Consider the following 20,219-nt stretch of genomic DNA (forward strand, 5'->3'; position numbering starts at 1 on the left):
ATTGGAGTTGATATTTCTCAGTGATGGAAGCTGTAGTGTTAAGAAGACAAAGATGTATTAAACACCTGACAGGCAGAAGGTAGGGCTGGTTGGCACCTTTAGAGACTAGCTGGGTCAGAGAGGCATGAGCATTATCCATCTATGATGATATAAGTAGGCATCTGAAGAAGTGGGTCTTTTGCCTACCAATACTCATACCTCTCTGAATTAGTTAGTCTCTAAGGTGTCATCCTGCCCTGCCTTCTGCCTGATTTCAAACTAACCTCTGCTGACCTATCTACTCAGTAAACACCTGAGTCCTGTTTAAACTATGGCCTAAATGTGGAAAGAGGAAATACTTTTTTTCAGTTGCCAGTGCACCAATTCTGCAGGTTCAGCCAAAGTACTTAAGGCTTCACAGAAGAAAACAGCTGACAGCCATGTGACTTAGCTTAAGACTTTTTAGTACGATAAAGTAAAAAAAAAATGGTGCTTTGGACCATTCTTCTTGTCTTCAGCTGCAAATGTTCCTGCATTGTAATGATAATGGGTCTGGTTTTCTGCTACAATGCAATTCTGTATTGTATAGGGTAAGAAGGTATTTTTAGTAGAGAGAATGAAGTATTAGTACTTTTTGTATGAGCCATTGCTAAGACCTCCTTTAGAACATGTTGTACAGCTTAGGTCATTTGGGTTAAAATGAGGAATTCAGACTAAAACAGGTGCAGAGAAGAGGGAATGAAGAATTTGAGAGGAGATTGTTTCACTTGTTTAGTTGAGCAAAACATGTTGAAAAGGGATATGATTATGCTTGAAATACATGGGAATGCAAGCATAAAAGAGGGAAAAGAACTATTTAAGTTGAGGAATAAAATGTACAGGATAAAGTGGGTATACATTTGGTTTTGAATACTCATGCCATGCACACTGTAAATTAAAGAAGCTTTCCACATGCTAGTGGGGTGAAGTTGGAGAGCAGAATTCCAAATGGTGGGGGGGGGAAGAAATCCTGTTTAAAGATGGAAAAGTTCATGGAAATGATTAAATGACTGGATAGGGGTGATCCTGGACTTGGAAAATAAAGATTGAAGTTTTAATATGAGGCTTCAGGTGTTCAGTTTGTAAGTATATTTTGGGATGTTTACAGAAGACTTGATTGCTATGCCTGGAATGGGACTTCTTGACCTTGCTGATAGTGGTGTATGGGATTCAGTGAGCAAATTTGGACATGGAGACAAAATGAGACAGATTTCTAGCAGCAGGGTACAACCATGCTCCTAGCAGTACAGGTTTTCCTCGCTTTATGTTGTATATGCATTCCTGAAAAATGGTGTATAACTTGAATTTGCATAAAGGGAACCCACTTTACAATGTAACAAATAGGGATTGGTTCCAAGATCTTAGTTGTGCTGACACCCAGACCCATTTCTACTGGTCAGCCACCCTACCTCTCCCCCCAAAAAACACATGGGGCCACGGGCTCTGGGAAGCTGCAGGAAGGATGGGGAAGGGTGCAGACACAGCCAGGGTTGCAGCTTGGCATTGGTGGCTGCTGTTACTCTTTGCGCCTGGCTGCAGGTGTCCCAGGAGCAGCACCACTGGGCTGCTCTGCACCCCCTGCCCACTCAGCAGTAGAACACACATGTTGTTGCACCGCTCCCAGGGCAGCTGCAGCTCCAGAAGCATGGGCACCAGCTGCCTTGAGCGGTGGGTGCTGTTGTGGGGTGGCTTCATGGCTCTCAGCTCCCAGGGCACTGCACTGATGGGGCTGGAATGAGCCAGGCTGCAAGGGCCAGCCCTGGGCCAGGGGCTTCACAGTGGTGCTGCCCTTACGCCACCCCTCACGTGTGGAGCTGGTGTGGGGAGCCCCCCCTGCATGAGCCATTGGACTTTGCTATTCCCCCCAGGGGCTACAACCCCCCAACAGGGGGCCAAATGGCCCCTGCAGGGCCCACATGCCCCACCCCTGCTTACTCCCCCAGCCTCCCCAATGGCTGCCCCCCCATGGCACTTAAAAAAAAAAAAAAAAAGACCAAAAAGGAGGGGGAAAAAAAGCTCACCCCAAGAGCAGGGGCTCTGGGGCCTCCTGGCAGCACAGGACAGTGGGGGGCAGCTGGGGCTGCTGGGGTTGTCACCCTGCCCCGTGCTGTGCTGTGGGGCCTCAGTGACCCCAGCTGCAGCTGGAACTGCTGGTAAGTGCTGGGGCTTTTTTAATTTCCAGGGGCGGATGGAGTGGGGGGATGGGGCTAGGTGGGGCAGTGATGGGCTTGGGGAGCAGGCGGGGGGTGGGGCAGGGATCAGGGGGCTGGGGCATTTGAGATGCTGCAAGAGGCATGTGTGGGCTTGTCTGAATGCACTCTCTGTCTCATGACCAAAATAAGGTTGAGAAGACATAGTTTAAAGGTCTGACCAGGTATCTTAGAATTCATTTTACTTATTTTGTCTTGCCTTGTGGGAGCATGCATGGTGGAGTTGTTGATCCAAGTTTGGGCTTATTTGAGCAAGGGATTCCTGAGAGAGTGCTCCCACAAACCATTTCATAAAGTCAGTATACCAGTGTTTTCTGCATCTGCTTGGAGCTCAGGCTGGCTTGGGATGGTCCCTGTACTAGTATCAGTTGTCTGGCATATGAGTCAGCTAATGTCTGACACCTGTAGCCTATTTGGAGAAGTGGTATTGTTAAAGGGAGAATTAGGGTCTCTGGGTTAGTTGCTGGAAGAAACTCATGCAACCAAACAAATTACAGTACTTATATGCAGGAAAACTAATCAAGAAAATTTCCAAACAGTCAGTTTACGTATGACATGGGTACTTGTAGTTGTATAATCTGACCATTGAACCTGACCCAGATGCTCTAAATTTGAAGTAGCTTTGTCAAAAATCCGAGAAATAACTGTAGGCATAGTATGCAATTCACCTGTCAAATGTGCTTTTGTTTGGGGTGGGATGGGGGGGCCAGAATGTATTCTCAGTATAGCAGATCATTCAGAACACATTCAAGCTATTTTTTCTAAAGAACACAAATGACAAGCAATAGTTTTCTCTGGGAAAAAGATTGAGGTGAAGGGATTAAGGGGATGGGTTGGTTGAAGAGGTTTAGGGCAGCTGTGGCTGGGGAGTGGGTGGCCTATGGCCAGAAAAGAGGCTGATTCAAAGCTCTGTTGAAATGAGGTTTTCTGGATTCCTCCAGATACATGTGCAGGTCTTTCCCTGTAAGCTCTCACTGGGAGATCCTGAACCCTCCAGTAGGAAACCCCCCCCAGATTGCCTTGTATCACAGTTAAGCTCTGCCAGGCTCCTTCAACTAATTCTTCCACCTTTCAGTGAAGTTACACTTAACATGATGAATTCAGCTGGTGTGCGTAACGATAATTCCCTGGGAGCTTTGCCAGCTCCAGGAGAACAGAGAGAAGCTTGTGCATCCATGCAATTGCTGATTTTTCAGAGATTTGTGTCACTGAACTCACCATTCTAGAAGGGCACAAAAGACCGCCAGCCAGTCTTACTGTGGTTTGGCGGTGATGCTTTGTTTGAATTCTTTCCATGTGCTCCTCAGTGTTAAAGTTTGACTGCCTACCCTTGGTAGTTTCCTTTTCAAAGCAGTACATCTTGCGTAAGCATTTGCACAATTCTACTCAAGTGAATTCCTGTGTTCATTTTTTCCCCAACCAAAGTTGCTACGTAGCTTTTTTACTTGAAATATTAAAACATTGACATATATTTGAGCTTTCTTTCCTTTAGTGCTGAGTGAAAAGGCAGATCTTTTGTGTTTGTGTAGGGTTTTTATCAAAACCAATAAAAGGTCAGCTTTAACCACATTAATTATTTAAGATAGTGCATTATGTACCTTCTTGCAACTTTTATGTAAAGTGAGATTTCAGATCTTACAGTTGAAAGAGTACATTCTGATATCAAATATTAGTTTAAATGGCAACTATATCTGGCTTAGGTGACTAAGGATAGGCAACAATATCTGGCTTTCTTCAGATCCTGACCTAATCTTAATAGTTTAAGTAGGGTAACAAATACCAAATAAAGACATAGATGTATATTAGCTTTGTTCAGTTATTTTCAACATTGAATTATAGGATTTCTTCCAGTTGACAGGTAGGCAATTAACAGGGTAGTCTAAAATAAGTATGTGGAAAGAAAGTAACAAACTGCGTGAGTTGGGTGTTGAATAAAAGATTGTATTCTGCAACATCTACTAAACACATTTTAATTTCAAGTCTGCTGACTGGACTCTTTCTGTGTCTTGGGTAGTGGGTTTTGTTTTTCTAGGACTAAAAAGCAGCTGTTTAATTTCTATGCCCCTCCCCTCTCCCTTTAAGTTCTTTGCATGAAGGTTGACATCAGGTAATAGGGAATGGAGGCTAGCACAAGAACATCTTATAGGTTGACAGGCTAATCAAATAATAGCTGCCTTTGGTTAGTGCATAACCAAACACGAGTGTGCTGCTGGTCTGTTGAGAGAGAGATTGCAGTCATTCAACAACTGCAGTTTACTTTTCAGCCTTGCTAAAATAGTTATTAATGGGCAACCTGTTGGGGTTTACTTCCATACTGAATGACTTTAATGGGAAACTGCCAGGTTAAAAGTTTGCACATTTAAAATATTACAATTTCTGCACTCAGTGGGAATATATAAAATAATCCCACTTAGTGATGACTTTAACTGAATGAACAAGATGTCTTGTCATTCTTGTTTACAGAAGAAAATGTTAAAAGCGCAAAGGACTCTTGTGCATTTCCCTTGGTATTGTCAGCTTCTATTAAATGTCCTATTTATGCCTTTGAAAATATCCCTGATATGTCCAGGTAATACATGTAATACATGCATTATAGCAGTATGAAAAGGCACTTTTTTAATGCCCTGTTTCTAGATTGGATCTGGATTGTCTCGTCTTGGAACAGCAGCAACCATGAAAGGTAAGATTCCGACCACTTTGAAGATTGTCCTGCAGTAGCATTTTCAAGTCGGTGTGTTGCTATCAGTGTGGTGACTTCAGTTCTTTATACTACCTTACCTGTCAGCCTGCTGTTGTCAAAAAAGGTTAATAGTGGCTTACAGTAAAAGACAAAAAAGAACAAAACATTGAAATAAGAAGGTGTATAAGATGTAGGGGTGCACTGATAGAGATTTTTGCAGCCGATACTGATAGCTAATATTTAAGGAGGCATATCAGCCAATAACTGATATGATATCCAGTATAGCTGCTACCATCAGGTGGTAAGTCTGGTGTGGTGAAAGGGGAGGGAAGAGGTGTGTGTGGGGGCAGATAAACACCTCCCCCCATGGTGAGGGAGGGGGCAGTGACAGGTGCTGCCCAGCCAGAGCGGGGAAGTACAGGATGGAGGTGCAGCTTATGGTGTAGGGGCAGCTCCTGCTCCTGCTTGCACCCTGGGAGGGCAGGGGCAGGAGGGCATGTGCCCCTGGATCTGTGCAGGGTGGGGCAGGCTGCAGCTGCGGAGTGGAGCCAGAGCTGGTGTTGCACAGGGCTTTTCTTGATGGGGGCTGGGCTCAGAGTGGGCTCTGGCGGTGCTGGGAGGAGGCTGTAGCCACCCCAGATTTTGCCACAGCTCCACTCCCAACCCCATGTCACTGCCCGGCACAGCCTTGACTTTTCCCAGAGCTTGGGTGGAGGTGGGGTGTTTAGCCGGGGCTGTGCCAGGCGGTGGCATGGGGCTGGGAGCATAGCTGTGGCAAATTTTGGGGTGGCTCCAGCCTCCTCCCAGCGCCACCGGAGCCCACTTCAAGCCCAGCCCCTGGCGAGAACAGCCCTGTGCAGTGCCAGCTCCAGCTCCATCCTGCAGCTGCAGCCTGCCCCGCGCCATGCAGATTTGGGGGCACATGCCCCCCCCCCTTCCAGGGTGCAAGCAACATTGGGAGCTGCCCCCCACCCCACGAGCCATGCCTCTGCCTCTCCTGCCCCGGCTGGGCAGTGCCTGCCCTTGTCCCTTCCCTCACCACAGGGGGCATTAATTTGCCCCCCACCTCTACTTCTGACTTACCAGCCAGAGGCAGCTGTCCATGCTATCAACCAAATTATTGGCCCCATTGGGCCAATATCTGATGTAGACAATTTTCTTTATATCAGTACTTACCCGATATCGGACCGATGTATTGGTGCACCTCTGATAAGATGTATAAGAATATAACAAATGGGGCAAGTATAAACCTGTCTGACTAGAGGAATTCTGAGTGCTTCATGGGAGTTGGAATTACAAGTGCAGAAAAGAGAGATCTAGATATGTGTATGTATCTATTTGTGTCTATCTATAGATCTATTTTAAATATTGTCGTGAGAGGAAAACATGTAAATCTTTTTTTCCTCAGTTCCCCAAAACAGCTTGTACTTTTGACTTCCACTAAATATGTGGAACAGGGGATCTGACTAAAGTACATTTTCCCGTCACCTCAGCAACTAAGGGGAGGGGAAGTATTGTGCTGTAAGAAAGAAATGGGTTTTCAGTATGGGAAATGGCAGGTGCCTTCCTTAAGTATACAACATTTGTAATACAAATAATAGGGATGCACTGATAAAGATTTCTTGGGCCGATATTGATGGCCGATTATTAACCAGCCATATCAGCTGAAACAGATCCAATTGCAGATATACAGCCCAGGAACTTGGAGAACAGTGTTCGTCTGGTAAGTCTGTTGTGGGGAAGGGGCATGGGAGAGCAGATCAAGGCCCCTGCAGTGAGAGAGGGAGTAGGGTAGAGGCTGCACAGTCAGGGTGTTGTAGGGCATGGGACGGAGCCATGGCTTGTCCGGGGGCCACAGGGAGACGTTCCCATGGTAGCATGCACCCTTGGGAAAGGTATGGGGGGGCACATGCCCCCCAGATCTGTGCACGGAGGGAGGGCTGCTGCTGCATGCTCATGGCTGAGGGCTGTGCTGGGCTCTTTCTGGAGTGGGGGCTGGGCCCAGGTTGCACTCTACCCTTTTGGTAGGTGTCAGCGGCCCTGGAAGGGGGGCATATGGGTTGGGCTATGGTCACCCCAAAATTCACCATAGCCCCTGCTCCCAGCACCATCGCTGCCCACCCCACCCACCCTGAGTGCAGCCCTGGCTCAGTCCACCCTTGTGCACAGATCTGGGGGGCACATGCCCCCCCATACCTCCCCCACTGGTGCACACTGGCGAGAGCCCCTCCCCCTACCTTCTGGACAAACCGTGGCTGTGTCCCGTGTCCAGTGCCCCACCCCATTCTGGCTAGGTGGTGTCTGCTCCTGCCCCAGCCGCACTCCCTTCCTCCCTTAATCTGCCCCCTACTTCCCTTCCCTTCCCTTCCCACAGATTTACCGGACAGATGCTAGTCTCCAAGCTGCTGGGCTGCATTCATGGCTGTATGTGTGCTGCGGCTATGTGCATGCATATGGCATTTATTGATGACAGTATTGGACACATCAGTTTAAAAAAAAAAAGCTGATTGCTGATAATGTCAGTTTTCCTTGTATTGGTGCACCTTTAATTAATAAGGGGGTCCAAGGAGTTTTGTCCCCTGTCCTGTTTTATTTACTGTTCTAGATCTTCGGTTACGTAAACTGTGGGGAAATCTGACAGGCTAGTATCACTGCTGTATATACAACCTTCTCAATGACCTTTATAGCTATAAGCTTATCTGTAGTGAGGCTTTTAACAACTATTGTCATTAGTCTCTGAACAGAGGAGCTGTGTAGTTCTGGTAACTGTGACTTATGTCAGTCTAAGTCATATTTTATACCAGTGCACCATAGTTATGTTTTACTCCAGTAGCTAACAAATTTCAGTATAAACAAGACTTCAGGAAAGTTGTAGCACACTTTCTGCTTTTTTCATTGATCTGAAAGTTGCTTTTCAAAATAAGCAATGTTTCTTCTTATAGTTCTTATAAAAGAGCACAGTTTACTGTCAATCAGAGTATAGGTTTTGAATCTTACGGCAGGGGTGTCAAATTTATTTGGCTTGTTGGCTGAAAGGGGGCAAGGAGCCAGTTTGCAGGCCAGTTTAGGCCCACAAGCTGGCCTCACGTGCCAGATCCAGGTGCTGGTTTGGTGCAGGTGCTGCCTGCAGCATGTGCCCTGGACTGGCTATGCACACCGGGGTTGTGCTGGGTCCAACCCCAGTCCTGTGCACCCTATGCAGTATGCACTCACTCCAGACTAGCCCTATGCACTGGATTTGGTATGGGTGGCCTGTCTGTAGGCTCAAGGTGGGTGGACCCCAGATCCAGTGTGCAGGGCCGATCTAATGCAGGTACTGTATTGAGCACACACTGCAGATTGGCCCTGCCCTGTCTCATGGTATCACTAAGCATGTTAATTAGAAAGAATAGCTTTACAATGCAATTTTACCTCACTAGATTTACCAACTTACTATTGAGCATTAATATACTACTATTTTGTGTATTAAGGAGATACTGACACTGCGAAGACTTCTGATGATATCAGTTTAAGTCTTGGCCAGAGTTCTAGCCTGTGTAAAGAAGGAAGTGAAGAACAAGGTGAGACTTCTTGTTATCACTTTTTAGACTGCCATTATAGTCTGTGCTTGCTAAACAGGGGTGCCATGTTAGTAAAAGTAAATTAAGTTTTAATAGTTTGTTACATTACTGGAGGGTTATTCGTAGAATAGTTCTGAGAACTTCATAATTTCTTTTCATTCCTGTTAAATAATATTAATAAATAAAAAATAGTATCTTTCATTTCATCTACAAATTAAACAGCATCTTGGATTCTTTTCTGTATGTATGGATATGTGTATGCACAGACGTTTTCATTCCTGTAAACCACTTTGATGGATAATGCACATATTCACCCTTTGGATGCATATTCTATGCTCCAACATCCTCCAAAGGGTGTTGATCAGTCACTGTATTTTCTGCTGTTCCCTTTCTTCTCAAAAACTCTTGCAGGCTTTGTGATTACTTCAGACTGAAGCATAACATCGAGATGCACAATTTGTCTTTTAAACAAGCTATCTCAGTTACGATATCATGGGGGACAATGGACTAATTAACTGCTTTGCTTACTTACCAGAGAAACTTACCCCTTTGTGCTGTCTTCCACAGATTAAATTAGCATATGCAGGAGTTCTCGTGCTCCTAATGGCTAGATACCTTTTTGTACTTGGATGCAGTCTGCAATATAGACACTATATGTGTTCAATTTGTAAGGCTTGAGTATCTCATATTCTGGGAAAACAGTTAGCAGTAATCTGGTAAACAGTATCTATGAACTGACTTGCCACAGACCTATTTTTATACTTGATTTAAATGATGTTATAAAATAAGTTGTAAAATAAACCTGTGTGACCTGCTGACTTAAACATTTCCAAATGTGTACTTATGCAGATCTGGCAGCTGATCGGAAGCTCTTTCGTCTGATGTCCAATGACTCCTTTGTCTCCATCCAGCCCTCGTTATCTTCTGGACAGGATTTGCTAAGGGAAAATAGTGACAAAGTGTGCCTCTCAAACAGCCATCATTTGGATCAGTCCATGTCTAATGCATGTGATATGGAAGTGGCTTCTCTTGTACCTTTACATTCACACTCCTATAATAGAAAAGATCATAGACCACGGGGTGTGCCAAGGACCTCTAGCTCTGCTGTTGCTTTTCCAGATGCTTCTCTAAATGACTTCCCTCTTTATCAGCAAAGACGAGGGCTAGATCCAGTCAGTGAATTAGAAGCTTCCAAACCTCATTCTGGATCCAAAGAATCGTTAGTTGAGAACTCTTGTATACCAGGAGTCTTTCAGTTGGATGACATTTTGAAAAGTAGCAGTCCGCAGCAAGTGGCCAAGAATGGAAAGACTAAATCCTTGAAAACAGACAAAAGTATAGACAGTCTGAGAAGCCTAAGCACTAGGAGCAGTGGTTCAACAGAAAGCTACTGTAGTGGAACTGATCGTGATACTAACAGTACTGTTAGCAGCTACAAAAGTGAGCAGACTAGCTCGACTCATATAGAAAGTGTGTTGTCAGAGCATGAGGAAGAGTGTCCTAGAGAAGAGAACGGCATCAAGAAAAAGGACTCTTGTGTTGACTCGGAGGACGAAAGTAGCTCTGCTACTGACAAAAGGACTAGTAGTGAAAGGACAGCTGTGGAAGTGAGCACTAATAGTGGTGTTCAGGAGGCAAATGGTTCTAACACATCTGATGAGATGCACAGTCAAAGGGGTCTTAGTGCCTCTGCTTCAGAAGAGGCCAATAAGAACCCACATGCCAATGAACTGACTACACAAGTAGAAAAGCCCCCTGGGAAAGCTACTGAAAAAAAAGATGAGCAGTCTGAAAAAGTAGCTATCTTGGTGGACTCGAGAACTTGTAAAGAAATAGGTGGGAAACAAAAGGAAGGAGATGTACGACCCAAATCATCTAGTTTAATTCACCGGACAGCCTCTACTCATAAATCCAGCAGGAGACGGACAGGAAAAAAGCGGGCTAGTAGTTTTGACTCAAGTCGCCATAGGGAATATGTTTCCTTTCGAGGTGTATCTGGTACTAAACCCCACAGTGCTGTATTTTGTCATGATGAGGACTCGAGTGATCAAAGTGACTTGAGCAGGACCTCAAGCATGCAATCAGCCCACCAGTTCAGCAGTGATAGCTCTTCCAGCACCACCTCCCATTCATGTCAGTCTCCTGAGGGAAAATACAGTGCTCTAAAGACCAAATACATGGCTAAAGAACGGGGAAGCACAGACTCTGAAAACACACACAAAGCTCACTTAGGGTCTGAAGGAATTAGCAAAAAACGTTCAACACGTCGGACTTCTGGCACAAACAGTGCCAAGAACCGTGCCAGAGTATTAAGCCTGGACAGTAGTACTGTGGCCTGTTTAAATGACCCAAATAGCTTGATGGCACCAGGTAGCATAAAACAGTTAACCACTTCAAAATCAGATTTGGAAGCCAAAGAGGGAGAGGTGCTAGATGAGCTATCTCTGTTGGGAAGGGCTTCACATCTCGAGTCAGTCACTCGTTCTAGGAATAGCTTACCAAGCCAGGCTACATTCCCTGAAGGGGAAGAGCAAGAACCAGCAAGTGGAGGTAAGTAACCACCTAGTGGTATAATGTTATGAGGTTTTGCTGCTGAAATTGTATTCGTGATTATTTCGTCTTTGACTTGTAGCCTAAATAACGCTTCTGACATCTTCATCTTCTTGTTAGAGTTTAACTGGACAAAAAGGAAAGCTGTTCTGTGGAGGTCCTTTGTTTTGCAAGAAACAAAAGTTTTAGAGGATTAAGTGCAAGGACCTATCACAATCTAATTGTAAAATATTGAAGTCCATTACTGACATTCGTTATTTTAACAAGCGCTGTGCCTTTGAGTTGCACTGTTCTGACTGAGGATTAACCTGCTTCATTTTATCTGGCAGGGCAGAATCCTATATAAAATTGTGTATTTTTAATTGTGCAGTTTTTTGTACTATTGTACCTGTTAGTTGGAATTGTGTACCACGACTTCACGTTGCACTAAAATATCTACCATTGTGTTGATCTGCTTTTTCACATGACAGTCTAAACTAAATTCTCCTAGGAATTTGATTGATTTTTGATTCAGCCGTGTCATTGTTACTGAGTTGGTTGCATATAGCCGTTTACATCAGGATTAGTATTCTTTATATTTTCTTCATTATGAGAACACACAGTCCTTCCTGTACCAGTGAGAAGAAAGTGGCTCCCTATTGCTGCTAAAATAATTGTTTGGCTTACTGCAAGTTGGCATGACATAGGGTATAAACTTTGAATTATTTGTTGCAGCAGGAACGTGTATAGGGGTTGCTACTGAATTTGTTCATGGGGTGAGGGTTGACTGTGGACTCAGGGTCAGGGGGTGGAGGGGGCTGGACCAGGGCTGTGGGCAGAGGTGGCATTGGGAGGAAGGGCTGGACCAGGGCTGTGGGCAGAGGTGGTGTTGGGAGGGAGGGGCTATGTGGTAGGCTATAGCCACTGCAAAATTTGCCATAGCCCCCCTGCCCACCCCAAGTGCAGCCCTGGCCTAGCCTCCACTGGGAATAGGCCAGTGCAGCCCCTGGTCCTGAGCCCGCAGCATGCATCCATTTCTGCTCCGTGCTCTAATCCGGGGGTGGGTACATGCCCCCCGTGCCTACCCTGGAGATTCATGCAGCAGCAGGGAGCTGCCCCCGAACAAACAAGCTGCTTGTGGCTCTGTCTCACACCCCACCCTGCTCAGCAGCACCTGCCTCTGCCCCATTCCCTCCCTCACCATGGGGGCCTTGATCTGCCCTTCCCACAGACTTACACGCTGGATGCTGCTGTCCATGTCAGCTACTGGATCGTTGTCGCCTACTTTTATCAGTATCAGTTGATCATATGGTTCAGCTTCTGCACTTTCATTGGTCATCTTGACAAGTTGATTGTGTTTAAACTGGAAAGCTTATGGTTATGGAAAAAAGTGGGTCCTGAAGTAAAAATTTTCAGGTCCTTCCCTAGTTAATTGTTTCTACTAATGTCTAGGTTCCGTTTAATTTTGATTTAATATCTGAAATGTTTATCCTGTTGAAATCAAGAAAACTATAATTGTGTGTATGAATAGAAGACTATAAATACTTTGAAGAAATTGCAATTGAGTTTAGAGCAAATATTTACTTTCCTTGAAATAGTAGAATGTAGTTTAATCCTTCATCGTGAAAAGAAGAATTTTACCGAGCTGGGAAGACAAGATACAGCTAATAGTATTCCCTTCCTGCCTTTGGTTTAAGCTTTATTTTTTAAATGCATTTACTTTCTGAAAAAATAACTATAAAAGTGATGTTTGTACACTCCCAGTTGATTATTGATCAAACTTGATTGACTTTAAGATGTGATGGTTCTTTTTTGAACTGTCTAGTCTGCCTGTTACCACTGATAACATTTTGCAAATTGATTTTAGTTGGACATCATTAAAATACAAGCCAGAAAAACATCTGTCTTGCTATTTCAATGCTAATTCTGCAGAATCAACACTGATGGAAACATAAAGATTCAGAGCAATGCAAATCTGAAGCTAAGCAGAAATTGGGGCAGAGTGGCACCTTAAAGACTAAATTGTTTAGAAAAATATAAGCTCTCAAATCTTAAACCAGGGTAGGCAAAATATGACCCATGAGCTCAATCCAGCCTGCTAACTGACTGGATCTAGCCCGCAGCTTCCCCCATGGTGTTCCATGTGGGGCCAAGCTCCATCTGCTCCTGCTGGGACAGCCCATGCTGCACTCTTATTGGCCCAGGCCCTGATGAAACTTCTGGCAGGGCTGTTTCTAGTGCGGCTGCAACTGGACAGATGCTGTTCTGCTCCCTTCCTCTTCGACGGAAGCTTCCCCCCCAACCCACCAGGAGCGGTGCAGCAGGAGGAGCTGCCTCTGGAGGCAAGAGGAGTAGAGCAGTATGTGGGCAGCTGCGGCCACACTAGGAACAGCCCCACCAGAAGCTGTGCGTGCTGGCCAGGGCCCAGGCTGGCTGGGCTGTTCAGTTTCCGTTACCTCCAGCTTCTGGCTACCTTCCATGTGCTCTGCCCATCAGGTGCAATGAGCAGCCACCTGTGGGTGGGTGGAGTGGATGGAAAGCAGCTGGGAGCCCAGCTGAAGCTTCCCCCTGCCTGTCCACCTGGGGTGGTGTGATGGGGCAGGAGCAGTAGCCACAGCCGTAGCTGGAGGTACAGGGAGCAGAACAGTCCCACTGGCCTGGGCTCTGACCAGCTTCACACAGGTTCTGGTGGGGCTGTTCCCAGTGCAGCTGCAGCCAGCTGGGTGCTCCCCTTACCTCCCAGTGACCATGTGAGTCAGGTCAGCTGCAGCTACATTGGGAACAGTCCTGCCAGAAGCTGTGCGCTAGCCGAGGCCAGCAGTTGTGCGCAGGAGCACAGCACAAGCTGTCTTTTGTGGGCCTTGGTCCGATGGAGAGCACTGTGGGGGTAGCCATGGAACAGGCAAGCTCTGCTGCATGTGCTACCCACTTCCCTCTCCCTTCCCTCACCCTACCACTGGCTCCTAGGCAGACCTCCCCCTGGCCTCCCTCCACATGTACACATACCTCTTCCTCCCACTTCCATACCCAGGGCAGGGTGTGCAGGGAGTGGATCATGCCTGTCACGCTCGGGAACAGTGCTCTCTGCTCACCCAAAGCCCTATAGGGAGTTTTGGTGAGTTGTTGTGGAGGGGGGAGGTTGCTGACCCAGCCCATGATGGTTCATCAAAATGCCCTATGTAGCTCTTGGGCCCAAATAATTACCCGCCCCTGGACTACAGCCTGCTTCATCATGGCATCTGATGAAGTAGGCTGTAGTCTGTGAAAGTGTATGCCTTTTTGAATGAGTTGGTCTTTAAGGTGCCACTCTGCACTGCCTTCTGCCTGATTAAAACACAGTAAGACCGTACTTGTCAGTGTAGGAATAAGCATCTTTGACTTGGTATGCCTACTGGAAGCAGAACTGATTAATTAACAGGGTTTCTGTATGTAGTTGCTGTTCTGATTAGTAATTGCTTGTTCTTGACAAAACTATTTAATTTTCATTTCAGTTTTGCCTGTGCTAATGACAACCATTTAGAATGTTTTCTGATGGGCGAGAAATGACAGATATATATTATCTCACTTGACACAGTGAACTTGCCAGGATTTTTGCATGTATGCTAATTATGTTTATTTTGTGGAAGGGGTAGTGGATTAAGAGCCAAAACAGGTTGCCAACTGGAAGGCCCTATTATAAAGAGGGCACACACACAAAAGAAAATAATTTAATATAAAATCTTACAGTTGCTGTGTACTGCATATGAGCTAGGTAAATTGTTCAGTTAGCCAGTTTGACGAGAAGAGCAAATTCACATGGTGGGGAAGATGATTAAATTTCAAGTTTTGTATTTGTAGGTATGGAGACCCAGCTGCCTAGTCCGCTTAACTGGCAATTCCAAATAGGATTGCGAAGGGCATTGTGCTACAATGCATTTGACCCAGGCCATAGATGGAAATGTTAGTTCTTTATGGCACTCATTATACCATCTGGGCCACCCTTCCATCTCCATCCACCTAGTCAGCTGTTATTATGTCTTCCTTGAATTCAGATTTTTATCCTTCTGTGCTCTTCTTCCTTTACCTACCTGTCACATTCAGTCAACTACAGCTCTGGGATGTTTTCATCAACATTTCTGCATCAACCACACAACTTCTGTTTGATCTGTATAGCTTATCTGTTAAAAAGACATCTAGTCTTGATTTAAAGATTCAGAGTGGTGGCGAATCCACCATATTCTTAAGTAATTATTTCGGTTGTTAATTATCTGAAATGTTAAAAAAAAAAAAGTCTGTTTAGTTCTAGTCTGGATCCACCTAGCTTCAGCTTCTAATTATTAGGTCTCATTATGATCTTACTTTTCTTGAGTGAGAGCCTTCTCCTTTCAGAAATGTCTTATCCTTTTGAAACACATTAACTTCTCTTTACGTATACTAAGTAGACTGATTTGCTTTAATCTGATACCAGAAAGCATGTTTTCAGGTCTTCAAATCACTCTTGTAGTCTCCTGAATCATTCCAGTCTATGAGCATCCTTTCTGAAGTATGGACACCAGAACTGGATTTCTGTGTTGGTCTTACTAATGCAGAGGTTATATGCCATCATTGTTTATACATCCAGGAATTGCATTAACCTTTTTCTGCTACAGCATTGCATTTCAAGCTCATGTCCATTTAGTTATTTTCCGTGACCTCCATCTTTTTCAGAGTAAATGCTTTCCAGGATGTATTCCCTCATCTTGTGTGATTTATGCTGTTTGTTATTAGACGTGCAAGTTTGTATTAGTTATATTTAGAACAAATGTTATATTCTGATGAGCATATATTACAGGGGTGGGCAGTTATTTTGGGTGGAGGACTGCTTACTGAGTTTTGGCAAGCCATCAAGGGCCACGTGATGGGTAGCCAGGGGCAGATTAATATTAATTTGCTAAATTTTTTAGGGGCCTGGCGGGCTGCATCTGGCCTGTGGGCCATATTTCACCTGATGTATTATCAAGTGATCTGGATATGGTCTACTTGTTCCCTTTATTATTTGACACTCTTTCAGCTTTGGTTGTCAGCAGATTTTATCATCAATGACTTTGTCAATGAACTGGAAGTAGATCAAAGTTACTGAATAGTGTGAGACTAAGAATATATAGGTATTTAGGTTCCACACATACCTAATTGAATGAAGATTCCTCACAATACAACTAATAACATTTGTTGACTCACCAGTTAATTAATCAGTTTCACAGACCTTGCCCTATCCAGAACCTATTCAGCAAGGCCCACTGATGGTATTGCAGGTTGAAGCCAGGTGGCCAGAGTATAGGATCTGTGATGAGAAACTTTTTTGGTGGTAATGTTGACTTCCATTTGTCACATTGGAGCATCTCTGCCGTGCAGTCCTGGTACACGTGGGTGTCATGATAGTAGACGTGCATCAGGTTGTTTAAGAGATTATTGTACAGCGGCAGGCTTGCATTGATATAGATCTTTTCTAATTGCTTGCTAGTTGCAACATGCTATCGCATATGAGGAGGAGCAGTGTTGCTCAGGACTCAGAGCCATGGTAGAAGGGTTAGTGGAAGCGTTTCTTTGATGTACATCATCTAATGTTGCTGCTCATAGAGTTTGGTCTGTGATGACCAGTTCCAGACTGGCTCCACACAGTACAAGATGGGAAGAGCTGACAGCCTTAGGCTTGAGGCTTTTGTGCCCCATGATGACCCAGCCATCTCGTTAAAGAGCTTGTTGCATGTCTTAACTTTCATTGCTGTCTTTTTCAAGTGTTCATGGCAGCTCAGTGTTCGGTCTAGTGTCACATCCAGGTAGACAGGTTGTGCCTTGTGCCTCAGTCTCTGAGCATTCAGGTAGATGTTCAGCTCCCAGGCAGCACTGGCATTATGTAGGTGGAAAATGCTGGAAATTGTCTTGTTGATGCTTGGCTGCAGGTGCCTAGTCTTGCAGTAGTCAACGTGCTTTGCAGCATCACTGTTCAGAGTGTGTTTTATCTCCGAGAAAGTCCGGGCCTGGAACCCACATAAATGTTGTCAGCATAGTTGAATTTCTACAACTGGGTTTGTGACAGTTCATTGGTGTAGAAGTTGTACAAGGTTGGAGCAAGCACAGATCCCTGAGGCAGCCCGTTGGTCTGTCTTCTCCAAGTACTTGTTGTCTTACCGATGTGTACCCTGAACTGTCTGTTGTGAAGGAGCAGTTAGACAGTGTCAGTCACCCATGCAGGTATGACCTTTGCTATATTTACAAGCAGACCAGTGTGCCAAACAGTATCATAAACTGCTGCAAGGTCAAGGATAACAGTGCCTGTCTTGAGCGTCCTTTGAAAACCATTTTCAATGAATGGTGTTAGTGCAAGTACTTGGTCACGCATACTTCGACCTTGTTGGAAACCTGCTTGATCGATACTCAGGATGTTCTCCATCTCTGGGAGCATGAAGTATAGAATCAGGTGCTCCAGGACTTTAAAATAGACAGACAGCCATGATATCAGGCAGTAGCTTGACACCTGGGTTGGATCTTTTCTCAGTTTTGGGAGGCCAGTAACTTTTTACGTGCTCCAGATCTTCGGCAGCATTCCCTTGCATGTGACCCTTGTAAAGAATTGAAGCATGTGGGCTGAGATTCGGGGTGGGGACAAGCATGGGCTGAGATGCCTCAGGAACTCGGGGGAGATGTCATTGCCTGGGGCAGTACAGGAGATGTTATAGCTTGGGGCAGTACCAGAGTTGATGCTGTCTAAAATCTTGTTAAGGTGAAGAACTGTGAAGGGTTCTAGATAGGTTCTGGTTTGGTACGTCTGGTGGAAAGTTTTCCATTCGTTTTTGAAGGTGGCTTTTCACTCCCTTTTCCAGCAGTGCTCTGCTACGTGAAGTAGGTGGCTGGGTACTTGTTTGGGCTCCATGGGAGGGTGACTCAGTATTGATGGCTGATGAGCTGCTCCAAGATGATCAAGTAGACTCCAACACCTCCAGCTGGAATGGGTTAAGTCTAGCTTCTTGGTCATTTCCTCCCATCTAGCTTGGTGAGCTGCTTGCAATGATTTGGTCAAGTGATTGGTCAAGTCTGGGTCACCAGATGACTTAGACTGCTTTAGCAGTGTGGCACACTCTGGGTTGAGGCAGGGAGTATAGACTGGGCAGCTGCCATGTGTAATTGCCCAATGGGCTGCTTTATAAATGGCACTGCAGAGACTTCTGTAGGCCTCCTCCACTGGAATACTTTGGGTTGGTATTGTCATGATGCTTTGTTCCAGTACCTTGCTGTACTTCTCCCAGTTGGCCTTCCTAGTTGGAAGTTGGGCAAGAAGTCATCGAAGTCCTGGCAAAATGCAAGAGACTGTGAGGCCCAGCTTGCAAGTTGTTCACTGTTCACATCCACATCTGTGTAGCCCCAGTCCATGTGGTGGCTTTTAAAGTCTCCAACATAGATGGCTGGAGGAACTGGAGTCTGTAAAACGTGTTGGTCCCAGTTGATTTTGGGAGGCTTGTAAGTGTTTGCAACCTGATGACCACCAACCTGGATGACGTCGCAGAGATCAGTGGATGTCAACTGTACTGTGTCCGTGGTGTCAGACTGGACATATGTGGCTCAGCCATGCTTTGGATGTGGAGTGTAAGACAGCAAGTCAAATCATCCAATTTTGTAGCATCCGGCTTCAGCAGGTGAAATGTGTGTCTCCTGTAGGCACACAGTGTTGACAGCAAGTCAGTGAGCAAGAACACTGATTAGTCTTTGTTTGGCAACTGACAGCCCCCAAGATTAAGCTGTAAGATTGAGAGTGCAGGCCCAATGGTATGAATACCATAGGATTGCACATCTGGGTGGTTGGTGGCAGTAACACAGGAATTCTTCAAAGTTTTCAGAATTTGGTTTGCAAGGAGGATTGTTAGTTTCCCTGGTGTGGACCAGATACGGATAGTTGGCATGACATGAATGCTGATCTGCTGTCAATTGCAATTACATATAACTGCAATTTCACATGAAATTATATCAAGTTTATTTTAGAACCTTTTTTTCCTTAAAGCCATGTTCATTGCTACTTGTTCTGTTTTAATACTTAAATTCTTCACTGATTGTGCCCTATCTCACCCTTTCCAAAATTTTGTTCTGCACTAGGTTTTTTTTTTAATACCTGACCTCTGATTATCAGATTAATTTAATTGCTCTTTTTGAAGTATTAGCATAGTTGGGGGGGGGTTGTTTGGTTCCCCCCCCCCCATTTCCTAAAGAGTATGTCCTGGAATTCCAGGATGCATTAGTCAACAGCAGAGACTCCTGTTTCCTCAGCCAGTTCTTGGATACAGGTTACTGCAGATTTAAAAATGTTGAATATTAAGTATTTAATACATTCTCTGCTTACTGAATAGAAATTATTTCTGTAGGATTCTAGGAAATGTGTGTCATCCTACTTCTTCCTGAAAATGAAACAGAAATGACAAGTAGCTCTGCTTCATGGTCATTATGGATGCTTACAGACATGGGGGGAACACCCCCCCTCCCAACAGCACTTTATTTTCAGTTCTGTGCGCCTCTGCACCAAGTACAGTGCATGCCCAGAAGAGGAATTACATCAGTTTGACCTGGCTCCCCAACACCTGTATAGCTTGCGTGCTTCAGCAGGGCTTTTTGGTGGTTTTATGTAATAGCTGATTCGATCAGCTATTGGATAGGTTCCAAAAAACCCAGCTGAAGCGGGTGATCTGTGCTGATGCTGGGTCAAACTGATGCGATTCCTCTTCTGGTAAAGCACTGTCAGCACTCTGTTACAATCCTGTTCTAGAACCACACCAATATAATTATTTGTTTTTTATTTTTTCCTGATGCATTTAAAGAACCCATTTTTACTGTCAATTCATTTTATCATTGTTTTAATTGATAACCATACAGTTTTCTTATTAAATGTTTACATTTACTTCTGCTGATTTATGTTTGTTGTTAACTTTTTTCTTCTTGTGTGTATATATCTATTTATTATTAATTTTTGTCTTCTCACCTCTTAACCATAAAGGTTTCTGATCAGTGTTCCTTGAGTTCCCCCCCGCTTTTTTTTTGGTGGTGGGGAGGTGGTGGCAGAAGGGCAGGGTCATGGTGTGTATATGTGTGGGGGGCGGGGAACACTATATTATTAGTTAAAATGTTAATTTTTTCATCGCTAAGTTTTCTAATGTGATTTCAGCTTTGGGAATTTTCCTTTCAGAAGTGCTAAGTATGTGTAATATATATATGTACTAGTCA

The 20,219-nt window shown here is 44.8% G+C and overlaps 1 protein-coding gene across 5 annotated transcripts in view; it reads left to right on the plus strand.

The window, feature by feature from the left end:
• Positions 1–20,219, plus strand: part of PCNX1 (pecanex 1) — a 132,883-nt gene that overhangs the window by 27,668 nt on the left and 84,996 nt on the right. For all 5 annotated transcript variants that reach the window (XM_090033256.1, XM_090033258.1, XM_090033257.1 and 2 more), the window contains exons 4-6: positions 4,863–4,908; positions 8,379–8,468; positions 9,318–11,018. In XM_090033256.1, coding sequence (XP_089889382.1) covers positions 4,863–4,908; positions 8,379–8,468; positions 9,318–11,018 — 1,837 coding nt within the window. The remainder of the gene's footprint in view (positions 1–4,862; positions 4,909–8,378; positions 8,469–9,317; positions 11,019–20,219) is intronic.

The sequence above is a fragment of the Crocodylus siamensis genome, chromosome 2 (assembly GCF_052110815.1).
Source record: "Crocodylus siamensis isolate JL-2025a chromosome 2, ASM5211081v1, whole genome shotgun sequence".
Taxonomy (NCBI): Eukaryota; Metazoa; Chordata; order Crocodylia; family Crocodylidae; genus Crocodylus; species Crocodylus siamensis.